The sequence below is a fragment of the Natator depressus genome, chromosome 4, assembly GCF_965152275.1.
Source record: "Natator depressus isolate rNatDep1 chromosome 4, rNatDep2.hap1, whole genome shotgun sequence".
NCBI lineage: Eukaryota > Metazoa > Chordata > Testudines > Cheloniidae > Natator > Natator depressus.
Genome location: NC_134237.1, coordinates 69,840,550 through 69,854,595, shown reverse-complemented (window position 1 = coordinate 69,854,595; position 14,046 = coordinate 69,840,550). Strand labels below are relative to the sequence as shown.

The window sequence follows — 14,046 nt, the reverse complement described above, 5'->3', positions numbered from 1 at the left end:
TTTCCCCTTTTGTTTGAATGTTGAATATCCAAACCTAAGATTATCTGATTCTCCTAATTTTCTAAACTATTTGAAATGAGAGAGTGCTCAGAGGAAAGCCTCCCCAGGCTGCTGTGGCAAGTAGACCTGCAAACAACACATATTTCAGTGCAGTATTTCAGTACTCTTTTATTTACTGTACCTCTTTCTGTGTAAAAAGCTGTACCTTAATGACAAACATTTTAAAAGAAAATTTGCACAAATAGTACGTGATGAGCTCTCAGGGTTGTAACGGACTGTGATAGTTAATCACAATGCAAAGGAGTAACATGATTCTCATAGACTTTAAGGTCAGAACGGTGATCATCTAGACCTCCTACGCATTGTAGGCCACAGAACCTCACCCATACGCTCCTCAGATAGACCCATGACCAAGTTACTGAAGTCCTCAAATCATGGTTTAAAGACTTCAAGTTACAGAGAATCCACCATTTACTCTAGTTTAAACCTGCAAGTGACCTGTGCCCCAGGCTGCAGAGGAAGGCAAAAAAACTCCAGGGTCTCAGCCAATCTGACCTGGGGGAAAATTCCTTCCCAACCCCAAATATGGTGATCAGTTAGACCCTGAGCATGTGGGAAAGACCCACCAGGAAGATACCTGGGAAAGAATTCTCTGTAGTAACTCAGAGCCCTCCCCATCTAGTGTCCCATCTTCAGCAGTTGGGGATTTTTGCTACTTGCAGTCACTCCTTCCATCTATCAAGTTCGGTCTTGAAGCCAGTTAGGCTTGAAATTAGACAAAAGTTTCTGACCATCAGAGGAGTGAAGTTTTGGAACAGCCTTCCAAGGGGAGCAGTGAGGGCAAAAAACCTAACTTATTGGTGGCCACTTTATAGCCATTTGTTCTTGTGTCCACACTGGCACTGAACTTAACTCCTATCCCTCCCTGGTATTTATCCCTCTGATGTATTTATAGAGAGATACAATAACACAGTCAATATCAGTACCTCAGTCCTGATATTCAGAGCCCAGCATGGCATTGGCCATAGCTACCTAAGAGATTGCTTCTCCCTTCACAACCAAGATCTCCAGCAGCAGCTGTGTTCCACTGGAACCATGAACCTGTCAGCCAGTAGGGACTTGTGAGAGCAGGAGCTGAAACTTTCACAGGAGCTGGACCTAACCCATCTCTCTGTGGTATTTATATGGCCCCTATTATTATAGTATCTGAGAGCTTCACCCATCTTTACCCTCCCCTGCGAGGTAAGGAAGCATTATTATCCCCCTTTTACAGGATGGGGAACTGAGGCTCAGAGAGATTTGGAAGAGTCTACACTGCAAAAAATAAATAAATAAATAGGTTCTTAACTTGACTTAAAATACCCGTGAAAACACAGCAATTTGGCTTTTAGCTCAGATTAACAGATCAAGCTAAATCCTTTAGGGAAGCCTGGGATTGAAAAAAAAAACTGCTAACCTGAGTTAAAAGCCAAATTGATGTGTCTTCCTTGCTGCTTTAAGCCAAGTTAAGAATACATCTTTTACTGCAGTGTAGACATAACCTGGGTGACTTGCCCAAGGGAACACAGGAAGCCTGTTTTAGGCCATGTCTACATTACCACTTACGTTGGCAAAATTCATGTCGCTCAGGGGTGTGAAAACAAACACCCCCTTGAGTGACATAAGTTTCACCAGCATAAGTGGTAGTGTGCACAGCTACCACTGCTCATTGGGGGTGGTTTAATGATGTCGATGGGAGAGCTCTCTCCCGTTGGCATAGAGCAGCTACACAAGAGATCTTACAGCAACACAGCTGCATCAGGAGAGCTGTGCCACTGTAAGGTCTCTAGCGTAGACATGGGTCTCCCAGCCAAGTCCCAAGCTAGCACCCTGAGCACTGGAACATCCCTCTTCTCGGCCCATGGAACTCACTCCCCCAAGAGCGAAGAGTGACCATGGGCCTCACTGCACTCGGAACCAAATGCAAACCCCTTTTATTTGACCAACTCTTCTCACAGTTTAGTCATAGAGGGAAGCGAGGGCAAGAGAAAAGGAGAAAACAAAACAAAAAAACCTTTTGCACTTCTGCTACCTTTCAAGTTGCTACTGTACTTGGAAAGGAAAGAGAATTTTGTTAGTTTTCATTGTTAATTTTGGGAGCTGCTCAGATACATGGTGATGAGGGCTGTTGGAGTGTCTAGTGGAAAAAGACCTTCACCTATCCAGCCAAACTAAAGAAGAAAAATAAATCTGGTAAAGCTATTTAGCAGAAAAGGCTAAAGCCATGAAAATCTTCCTCTGGCTGAAGTAACTGGCTTCTTATTTTATGAAGATTGACATAACTAGCAAGTTGAGGCTTTGGAGTATTCTGTGAGAGGTCTTTATTCTGTAGAGTAGTTTATAATTAAGTTGCTGGTAATGATCAAATGTACCTAATAGGAACAGGGGCAAATGGCAAGTGAAACAAACAACCCAGTATATTCATACAATGTACACATTATAAAGCTGGAGCCAAAAAAACCAGGAGTGTTTGGATTATTGTCCAGCCAAAAACTGATCAATGATTGCCTCGAGGTACAGGGGAATGTGTACAGTAACTGCCTACTAAAGCAGTAAGATTCCTGTCTGTGCTCTTCCTAGCCTTCGATCCCTTCTTTTCTTATGTGGAAAAACATAACATTTTAAATAAAAATGAAACAAATATTCTTTCTCTAACCATGTCTATATTATGCAACACATTAAGATTGCATTTATGGTAATTATGGTACTAAAGGAGCTGGCATTTAAAAAGGACGTTTTATTACAGCACAATGTGTTTAGCTGCTTTTTCAGAAATCAGCCTACCATTGTACCTGTAGTGCACCTGTTGGGCTGTCTGTATTCCAACTGTGAGAGAACCCAGAGCATCCATTTTCAAAAACACCATAAAACAAAGTAGTGTCAGCATTACTGAATTACATCTGTATTGATTTTGTCAGGCCGGACCTTAAATTCTGCAGGTGAAATCTTGGCTCCATTGACGTCAATGGCAAAACTCCCACTGACTTCATTGGTGGCAGGATTTCACCCTATCTTTGTGTCTTTGGTGTACCTATTGCAGAAGGGACAGAGCGTATCTTTAAGTTTTCTGTTTTCTCTCTCCAGGTCTGGCAGACTGGCATGCTCCTGCTGCTGGCATGTTTCTATGGATTAAAATTAAGGGAGTTTCTGACACACAACAGCTGATCATGGAAAAAGCTTTGCAGAAAGAAGTACGAAAAATGTCGTCTGATCTTAAAATGTAGTGGGAGGGAAGGGTTATATAAACTACTATTTGAGTGCAACTCCAACTGTGCCTTCATTAGGACTGCAGATTTTGAACAGGCGTATAGTAACATATACAAATAACTCTCCTTACTAATGAAATATCTGCATGGTTAATCTACATCTTTAATATGTTTGTTTAATTCTGCCCCAAAACAGATACAGAGAGAGCTAGCCTAACTATCCATTGTTTCCATTTTAATAAGAGAAAATTAATTGTGGTTTATTCAACAATTTGTACAGACAAGTGTTACGCAAAGACATCAGCTATCAGTCAGAAAGGAACCTAGAGATTTACTTCTCTGATACTTATAAAACATGAGAATGATAAGATAGAACCTGCCTTAAATTACAAATAACTAGGTTCTGTCTTTTTGTTGTGAAATATCTGATTCCAGTTTTTGTAGTCTGCCTTCCTTTTTTGGAAGGAAGGAATGGATTAAGCCTCTTTGTGAGACCATTATTCAGCAATGAGCTATTTAATTTTTATTTTTAAATTAAGAAGAAATTTGTAACTAAATGGCTAATTATTTCTTTTAGGTGTTACTGGTTCCTGGGGGAGCATTTAACATTGATAGCTCCGTTCCTAGTTCTTATGTCAGAGCTTCTTTCTCTCTGTCTTCTCCAGCCCAAATGGATCAGGTGAGTGCAGTACGATTCGCTGTACATTCCTGAAAAGACTACTCCTCATGTAGTAATTGTTGTTTTGCTCCCTTACTTTTTCCCTACAAGTGTTAACCACTCTCTGGATTGTATAGTTATCTCCCTCTCTTCCATTTCCAGTAGGCTTTTGTTTGTTTGGGTAAGTACTGTTTGAGCAGTACTTCTGAAACTCCCTTACCTGTTCCTTGCACATATTCTTATCTAGAAGAACAGTAGTGTGCTGAATCTTTAGTGTCTCTTAAGATGCACCTGTCTTCTTCAGTTTCATTTATTCCCATCAGATCTCACTCGCTGATCCAGCAGTCACTAAAGTCAGTGCAAGTGTAGCAACTCATTTAGTGTGAGCAGGAGCAACCACCTGTCTTATTTCCCAAAGTTTTCCATCCTCAAATCTAATTCCCTTTACTCCACTGTTTTCTGTGTACTGATTCCTTATTATTAAACAAGCTCAAGATGACCAGTATCAGGCTTCCCCATTATTCTCACATTCAGTTTCTCCTGAGTAGTCAGTTGCACATTGGAGGTGGTCTCTCCTCCAATACAGTCTCTCTATACTTCATGATTTCGGAACTAATCTATGTTATTTAAGAACATCTTGGATATAATGGTTGTATTTGTGACTGAGCGCACATCATTGTATAGAGGGAGTGGGGAGCAATTAGCTGCCCAGAGTATAGCATTCCATTGTTTCAATGCCTTGAGAATTTTCCTATGTGTTTGGTCTTACTTTACTTCAGTCATTTAAGGTGTGTAGCTGATGTCTAGTTATGCTTCTCCTTTGTTGGTCATCCCTTTCATCATTACCTAAAGAATTTCACAATCATATTGTCTCTAGTCAAATTGCATCTTGCTGGCATTGCACGTGACTTTGATTTATAACACCTCTCTTCCTCCTTTTCTCTCTCCTGTATGAGATTGAACCCCTCTGTATTACTGTTGCAGTTATGAGAAACCTTCTGCTAGGGTCCATTAATGCCCACTAGATTATAGATGCCGTGTTGTGACATGACATAATACTCTTGTCGATTAATATATTTGTCCTGTTTCAAAAAAACTCCATCTTTTCTTCTAATTTTTTATGCTGAAAGAACATGCCAGATTATTTAAGTGGAAGCTCTCCCCACTTTCTTGAACACTTAACGCACTATTAATATCAAACTGAATAGGGAATCTGAAGCTTTACAATAAAGTACTAAAACTTTACACAGCTGGGTTCACCTGTGGTTAAAACAGTTTCAGAAATTCTACTTAAGATTTAGCATATTGCCTGCTTATCTAATGCTGCGATGTGAACATTAACCATCTTGCTTTCATTGTAGGCTTTTCAGAGGCTGGCTGAGCTTATAAAAGAAGCTGTATGAAGAGAGCAAATGAAAACCATCTAGCGAATTAAAAGTCTCCTTCAAAAAATCTGCACCTTTATTAAAAGAGGATTTTATAATGACATTTAAGGAGCAAGCATGGATAGAAGATCACCAAAAGACCTCAGAACATGCCTTTTGATAGGGAGTGCAGAAAATTATAGTTTAATTAGAAATCATCTCATTCAACCTATTAACTCCTTTTTATGACAGGCAATATCATATAAAAAGACTATTATTCCAAATTATAATGCAGCGATAGTATATGCTTATGTGCATAATAGCAATAATGTAGTTGAAGTAAGAAGATAATTCCATTCTAAATCACTCTTCATTTTCCTATAACTTCCTCAAAATTGTGCTGAATCTTCTCACACCAGATCTTTTCCAAAAGTGAATTTTAAAAGAAGGTTTGAACAAAATCTATTCAGTCATTTTGAATTATTGGCAGAGGGAATACCTTTTCTACTTAGCAAATAAAGGCAACTTTTGAAATAACTCAGGGATGAACTACAGAACTTTTGACTTGGCATGAGACATGAGTGACATATGCCATCCTTGCTAAATCTGGCTGGGAAAGGACTTTGAATTAAAGTAGTTAAGTTTTAAAAATGGTATACTTGGTACAGTAAATTATCTTCTTACTTCAACTACACTATTGCTATTGTGCACATAACCATATACCATACATATGCTATTTTTAGGTGCACATTTCAAACTGGGAAAACCTGTATTGATCAGAAAGTGTTTCACTGGAATTGCTCAGGACCCTCTTAACCCAACCCTTCCTAAACCCTAAAATCACATTGCACTAGCAAATTATGTTTTAATTTTTTGCACTTCCTTTTGTCTCTCTATGTGGATTCTGGCTATAAAAGTGTGAAGATCAAAGTATGAAACTTAACTAATGTTTGGTCAGAGTAAATTGACTTAGGCACTTTTGAAAACTTAAACCTGAGCAAATGCAATTAGACTCTGGTTACAAATAAAAGGAAATTAGTTTGCACTTTTTGCCATGGGACAGTTTAATTTGATCTGAACCACCTGAGTAATGTTTTTGCCGACATAAGTGGTAGTGTAGACATGGCTTTAGACTGTAAGCTCTTTGGGGCAGGGGCTGTGTCAAGGCTGATTCCCCACTCTGGCACTTCAAGTGCAGAAGGTAGGGGCCTGCAAGGATTTTAAAATTTAATACTGGCCACTCCAGGCTTGTATTAAACTCCCAAGGTTACAGCTTCTCTCTGACCTTAGATGGGTAGATGCTGCCACCACCCAAGTGCAAAAAACCCTTTTGGACCCAGGAAGAAGCACTTGGGATACCCTTAAGCCCTTTCACCCCCCGTCCAGGGAAGAGCTGAGAAAGAAAACAAAGGAAATCAGTTGTAGCCACCAGCTAATTAAACAACATTGTGCACAAACCTCTGAGAACACCAAAAATCCAATCCTGTTCTTAAAAAAGGTAAATTTTATTAAAAACAAAAAGAAAGAAAAAAGAAACTAGGCTTTTGCTAGATTTTAAAAACCTAGTTACAAAAATTAAACATCAAGAATAACCTCCTTGAGGTCCAGTTTAAAGGTTACAAGCAAACAAAAGCATTTGGGCTTAGCACAGAGCAGTCCACAAGCCTTACAAAATAAAAGAAATAAACCTAATCACATCTTTCTAGACATTTTTGATCTTCTTACATATCTGGGTTTAAATAAGTAGATCTAGACATGATCTGATGATTTTCATATCTGGCCTTTAGCTTCTCAGAGCATAACTGCTCCCTGTTCCCCTCTTTCCAGGAGAACACCACACACAGACAAAGGGAAGTCTTTTCCCAATTTTAAAAAGTTCTAACCCTTCCATTGGCTCTTTTTGTCAGGTGTCCACTCCTTTCCTTTTATCTATGGGCTTGTTAACCGTTTGTTCTGTCTGTTATTACTTGAAACCACATAAATCCTACTTTTTATACTTAATAAAATCACTTTCGTTTATTAACAAACCCAAAGTAAGTGATTAATATCTGGGGGAGCAAACAGCTGTGCATATCTCTCTATCGGTGATATAGAGGGTGAACAATTTACGAATTTACCCTGTAATAAGCTTTATACAGAGTAAAACAGATTTATTTGGGGTTTGGATCCCAATTGGGAACTGGGTGTCTGAGTGCTGGAAAGGTAACCTGCTGAGCTGTTTTTGGTTAAAGTCTGCAGCTTTGGGGGCGTGGCCCAGACCCTGGGTCTGTGTTGCAGCAGGCTAGCCTATCTGGCTCAACGAGACAGGGTTCTGGAGTCCCAAGCTGGCAGGGAAAATGGGCTCAGAGGTAATTTCAGCACGTTAGGTGACAGTCCCAAGGGGATCTCTGTGAGCAAACCCGTCACAATGACCCTAAATTTGAAATCAGTCCTCCATTACAGCACATGTCTAAATGATTCGGTCTGATAGAATCATTCACTATGTCTGACTGAGTTTTGTATCTTGCATGTTTTCTTTCTTCAGCAGCTAAGACTTTTGTGCGGTAACATCGTCAGTGTCCTCTGGGACCAGTGAGGTATTATTCCAGAAGCCCTGAAAGAAATTCTTTACAGGTGCAAATCAGAAAGTGTTTCGTTTCTGCTCAGTTTGAAGCACAAAGGGTAAAAATGAAGTGCTTTGACAACTGAATAATAACTGTGCTAAAGACTGACGGTCATGTAGCATCTTTTATCTAAAGATTAGACATTTTAAAAGCTGACTTACAGGATGCAGAGCTATAGAGCTATCTCTTTGTAGCGTATTGACATTCTTGGTGTATAATGTTAAATTTGCTAATCTATCAACCACTGATAAACAATTATCTGGCTTATTTTTCAGCCAATATTGAATTAAAAATCATTGATATTGGCTTGCCACTCACTTTCCTTTGGAAGATCCCTTCCAGTGACAGGCTTTTGGCGTTCTGTAGAAGTGATCATTGTCATGTAGTATCTGTTGTTTCCTCAGCTGATGAAAGTAGACTAGTGATGTTTTTTTGGTAGCAAATTGGCACATTGCTAAGTTACTCTTTACTTTTTAAGCCATTGGCACCAACATTTCTTTCACTGGATGTTGATGGGCGAGTCCATGTCTAATACTCTCTCCTGGGTAAGGTCAGCTTAAGAATGCTGTATAAGGAACACTGTAGCATGTAAAGCTGTACCTGCTGTGGGGTTCTGTATATTCTCCTCTCCATTGGTGCAAGTAAATCTTATTAGCACTAGGTCAATATACACTGGTGAACAGATATCCTGGCAATTAAGAGACCCTGTTGTGGTGCTTTAACTCTCTGGAAACTAACTAATTTCCAAATGGATGTCAGATGGGAACTGGCTGATTTCAAAGGTTAGGAGGTGGTTACTATGCCAGGGAGATCTTAGGGTTTCTGGTCTCTGAGAGATGAAACTGGGCTGGATTCCTGATGGAAGTTTATTGTCTGGTCTGTTTGGGGGGCTGTGTGCTAAGCACAGCGGCCTGCTATGCAAGGCTGAGAGCTTCCTAACAAGGCTGTAGCCTGCCATCCTTTGAGCCCTAATCCGTTTAGAATCCCTTGACGAGGGGACAGGGCTAACTCAGAGAGGCGGTAGCTGGGTCGACGGAAGAATTCCTCCATTGACTAGAGCTGTCTACATTGGAGGGTAGGATGGCTTAACTATGTCTGTCAACGGTGTGGATTTTTCACACCCCTGAGAGTTGTAGTTATGCCAATGTAACTTTTCTTTTTATCAATATTCTGTGATTCACACAGTCCCTTTAAATCAGGGGATCTCAAACTTTTTTGCAGTGTGGCTGGCCCACAGCTTAACAGAAAGATTGTCTCTTGGCCGTCACACCATCTACACAATTGTTCAGCCTGTCTTCCCTCCCATTTGCTATTACATCAAATCTCTACAGCAGCTTCATATATTGCTTACATGAAAAAGTAATATTGCAAAGGTATTTCATGTATTGCTAATTGTCTCTTAGCAGCTGGAAGAGAGCCAGCAGCACTATGACTTGACTTAGACCACGGATTTTCAGTGAAATAATTGAAGTGCTCTGCTGTATTGGCCCAGAGTGTTCAGCACCTTTCAAGTCTGAGCCGCACACAACCAGTAGTTGGGCCACATACCACCAGAAGCCCACAGACCTCAGCTTTAGATAACTAAAGATTTGCAGTTAGATTACCTCACTGTCTGTCAAGGTATTTCTTATCATGAAGCATAAAGTAGTACAGGGAAAATTTAAGGTACTAAAATGAGAAAATGTATTTATTTTAGATAAAATTGGCACCCCTTTACTTTAAAAATTATACATGAAGGAAGCTGGACAGTGTCCGCTAAACTTATCAGAAGGTGGTGGTTATGTAAAGTAGCATTTAGGGTATCTTTGGGAGTGGTTGTCAGTGGGGCCTCAAGGAGAGGTTGCTGAGTTTGTCCTGTTATATTAGACAAAAAACAGTCTAGTCATGGTAATAAAAGCAAAAATCACTTTCATTGTTTTGAATATTTCAAAAGGTCCAGACTGCATCATTTGAATCAAAATATTTTTTAATTTGCAATAAAGCTAGTTAAAAATCATTTGATGGTGTGATACTTTAACTATCTTTAAATGACTGTAGTATCCCACTTTTGCCAGCTAAGCCTTGATGTAGCAGTAACCAGTTTCTAGATCATAGAGCCATACTATGAAGCATTCTGATACAATAAATGCCATTTTATTTGTTATTAACACAGTGCTCTTTTCAATGTTTTTTTATTTAATTGTTTTATACTCTTTAACATGTAGGGACAAACCAGATAATAAAGTTTTGTTTTGTTTTTAAAAAGCATCTTCCTGATTTCTGTGGGCAGCTCAAGCAGAGTTCTGTGGTTAATGTGCTATCACCTTCGTGGTCCATACGTAGGTATCCCAGAGAAGGATTGAGTGATCAAAGTTTACCTCAAAAGAAACAAAAAAAGTACTAATATTCTGAATTGCCTCTTGTTGGAATTATTATTATTTATTATGCAGGATATTACCAGGATGGTAATTTAACCATAAATTCTTTGTGAAATCCAAAGGCCAAATGGTATTTATACAATTGCTCTAAACATGACGGAAAAGCCTAAATAATTAAGCAGTTTACTACATCCAAATGATAACAAAACATTTATAAGCATTTGATCAAGATACTTACAAATGGGCTAAAGCCAAAGGTACTTAGACCCCAACTCCAAATGGTTCAGGCAGGTATAAGCAATGACCCTTTAAGAGTTTACTTTTTTATACTGTTTAACAAACGAGTGATGTCATTGCAAATTGTTGGACCATAGCTAAGGCCAGATGAAGGAGTTTCTTATGCAGACAATTATTTACTGCACCTGGTACCCAATTAACTGTGTTTTATTTCTATCACTTTAGGTCAAACCTTTCTCCAGCTGTAAAAGATAAACCAAGAGAGCCTTTTAGCCCTTCTTAGGGAAAAACTTTCAAAACCTGAGCTCCAAAACACACATGTGCAAAAGATATTGCATATGAAAAGCGTGTGTTTGTGTACACAAATATCTCTGCGTATGAATATTTACCCAATTTGAAAATGCAAATGGTTGTTTCATGAATACAGATACTAGTCTGCATGTCCACTCACTTTTGAGAGAGAGCGAGAGGCCTGAGTTTTTAAAGTTTGGCCCTAGAGATCTAATGCCTCCTAGTCAGCTAGCCCAGAGTTAGTAGATTCCAGATGTAGATTGCTTCAGTGTTGGTATAATTCAAGGTGACCTGCAGTGATTTTTTTAAAAAATTCTCTCAACTGTGGCAATGTGCATCAACTGGCTCATAGTCAGAGGGAGAGCAGCGTAGGAGCATAGACCCACATTCGATTTGGGTGAACTATGGTTTTAAATTGAGTTGGAATATTAGCATGAGCAATAGGCTCAAAACATGGAACCAAAAAGACTGAAATCATGAGAAAGAAGAGTTGTGTTAAACTTCTTGTGACCCTTCAAAATACCAGTATTATCTTTTTTCTTAGATGCTGCTGTTCTCTGAGCAAGTATATAATACCAGTAGCTCAGATCCCAGTTTCTGTGTGAGAGCTTCTTTCCCTTCTCAAGAGCAGACAGATCAGGCGATTGCAGTTTACCCTGCTTAGCAGCCCCAAGGTGAACAAATTCATCTGATTTGTTGTTCATATGAAGGTATTCACATTCAGACAGCATTCTGGCTTGCAGCCCTCTTTTTCTCTCTTTTTTTTTTTTTTCTGCCAAGGTAAAATTTGCAACTATCTATTGCACAGCATTATGCCTGATGTATTTTTTCTCATTAAAATCTCAATGTTAAACAAGTCCATTGGTGCAACAGTTACAAGTTAGAGTTGATTTTTGGGATGTGCATGTCATTCCCCTTTGTATTAACAGAAGTTACATGCACATGTTGACAGAAACTGCTGCACAGTTTCGCTTTTACTTGATTGACATAACATCCCTCCGGATGATTTGTGTCCGACCAAATCTCATCTGGGTAGGTTAATTCACAGTATGTATCTGGTGACTTTACAAATCAGTAGCAATTCTCGGATTCCCATCTTCCACTCCGTTTACTCCCTGAGCAATGGCAAGTATCACATTGTAACATCTAACAGCACCATTTGTGGTTAGACTGCTTTTCAAGATGCCCTTGGGTTCAATATTTACAAAGAAAGTGCTCTCTAAAACTACTTACTCAGACCACAGCCAACCCAAGGATTAAGCAGCTATCTAGTTTGCACAGTAGGACGAAGCAGGAAAAAAATTAGGTGGATAGAAGTAAAGATAAGCAGCCAAACAGGAAATTAAATCAAATGATTTATGAAAAATGTTCTACAATGTCTTTAAATACTGAGCAGAGAGCTACTGGGCAATCCAGTGTATCTGCAACAGTATCGTGTGTACAGTTTTTCACATTTCACACAGGATGTCTGAACAAAGTATTAAATTTGATGAAGACAGGGTGCAGTCATTATTGTGAGAGAAGAATAAATCTGTTACTAAGAAAAGTTAAATATTAAGAGCAGGGCAGGGACCATCTAGACTATATTCTCTGCTGACAGCAAGGCACTTAAACACCATCAGTGAGGCATGGCCAAAATGTAAAACCAAATCAATTAGTCACTTGGCCCCATTCTTCTAAGTTCCAACTTCATCACGCTGTCTACAAATCTTGCATATTTCCTTTTGCTACAGAACACTGGAATGCACAATAGAGTATGCTGCATTATCACAAAGTTTAGCATTACAGTTTTTATTCTCAAATAATAATATTCAAATTATTATTCTCAAATAATAAATCAATTAAATTAAAGCAGCTTGTCAAGTGAATATTCTTATTTCAGTGAGGTCTGGGTCCTGCCATCCTTATTCAATCCATCGTCTGACATGCTGCTCAGTTTACCTGGGCCCTTAATGAAAGGACTCAGGCTCCAGTATAACAAAGCACTTAAGACCATGATTAAATCCATTCCTATTCAACAAAGCACTTAAGCATGGATAAAAAGGTTCTGTTTTTAGTCAGGTGGGATTATTATGCACATATATGAGTATGAGTCATCAGACTTCATATTTATCACTTTGAATTTCTTGCTAACACTGGACCTCAACCTGCCAGTGCTGAGTTCCCTCAGCATATCCTGAAGGATTAGATTTAGTGGGTAAAATTAGTACTAGCCTCTCTTTTCTAAAGAAATTATTGTTTTTTCTTAAAATAATGTTACTGGTCTTTGTTGTTTTATTTTAGGCTTTTCAGAGGCTGGCTCAGCTTATAAAAGAAGCTGCATGAAGAGACAAAAGAAAAGCCTTCAGTGAACTAATGGGGTTTTCAGAAAACAAGCATCATTTGAAGAGAGTGTCCATTTTTCTGTACTTATAAAAAATTACTACACATCCTGTGTTTCCACGGTTCTTAGCTCTTACAAGAGTTTATCTCAAACTACTTTTACAGTAAAGATATTTAATTGTGTTAATTCTAAACTCGCTCTTGGATTATACTCTTACAAACACATTAAATGAACTAAACATTTATATGACCTCAGATGGTTAATAATTTTGCTATTTCTAAAACCTTATTTTTTCAGCACTTAGTAACCCTATGGAGTTTGTACCTGGAGCTCATTACGATGGCGCGGATATATTTCGTATCAAGGATCTTGTTCCTGGTTATACTTGTGCTTCTCCTGCTGTTATGTAACTGTAAAGAACGGTGTGAGGTTCAGGTTACATTTATTTATTTTGTAGACTTAACTGAAAGCACGAACTGGAGCCTCTAGGTGCCTGTACATCTGTACAAAACACAGGAAAACTATACTGGCTGAAAATTCAGAAAAAGGCTCTGAATCCACTCTTCCCACCTAGACCCCGAGCCCAACCCTCCAGGAGAAGCCAGGGAAAACCGAGAGACTTTAGATCATGCCTGGATGGTTTAAAAAAACACAGTAAATAACAGGCTCTGTCACACTGGCATGGGTGCATTCTAAAGTCAGTGACCATCACTAAAAAGGCCTTGCCACGTGTCTGTTTAACCCTTCAGCTAAATAATTGCATTGGGAACAGTGCTTTAGGGAAATCAGGCCACTTGGTAGTCTCAATTTAGAAACCCATTTATGAAAATCTTGACCTAAAATCTGTATTCTGCTGTTGCTGTTGAAAGGAAATTACCTCCTGAAATGGGGAGCTGGTTTCATGGTTGTATAGCCAGGAAGCCTGTTCAGTTTCTATGGATCAACAGCTGGGGTGACTCTTCCTTTGT

At 39.0% G+C, this 14,046-nt stretch overlaps 1 protein-coding gene across 6 annotated transcripts in view; it reads left to right on the top strand.

The window, feature by feature from the left end:
• The window catches only part of AADAT (aminoadipate aminotransferase), a 41,620-nt gene extending 28,463 nt beyond the window's left edge, over window positions 1-13,157 (top strand). For 4 of the 6 annotated variants that reach the window (XM_074951143.1, XM_074951142.1, XM_074951140.1 and 1 more), the window contains 4 exons: window positions 3,124-3,230; window positions 3,823-3,924; window positions 11,300-11,429; window positions 13,039-13,157. In XM_074951143.1, the coding sequence (XP_074807244.1) occupies window positions 3,124-3,230; window positions 3,823-3,924; window positions 11,300-11,419 (329 nt within the window). In that variant the 3' untranslated portion in view covers window positions 11,420-11,429; window positions 13,039-13,157. Of the gene's footprint in view, window positions 1-3,123; window positions 3,231-3,822; window positions 3,925-5,264; window positions 10,131-11,299; window positions 11,430-13,038 lie in introns of those variants that run through there. The other 2 variants (XM_074951145.1, XM_074951144.1) reach the window with 2 other exon arrangements.
• The last annotated feature ends 889 nt before the right edge of the window (window positions 13,158-14,046 follow it).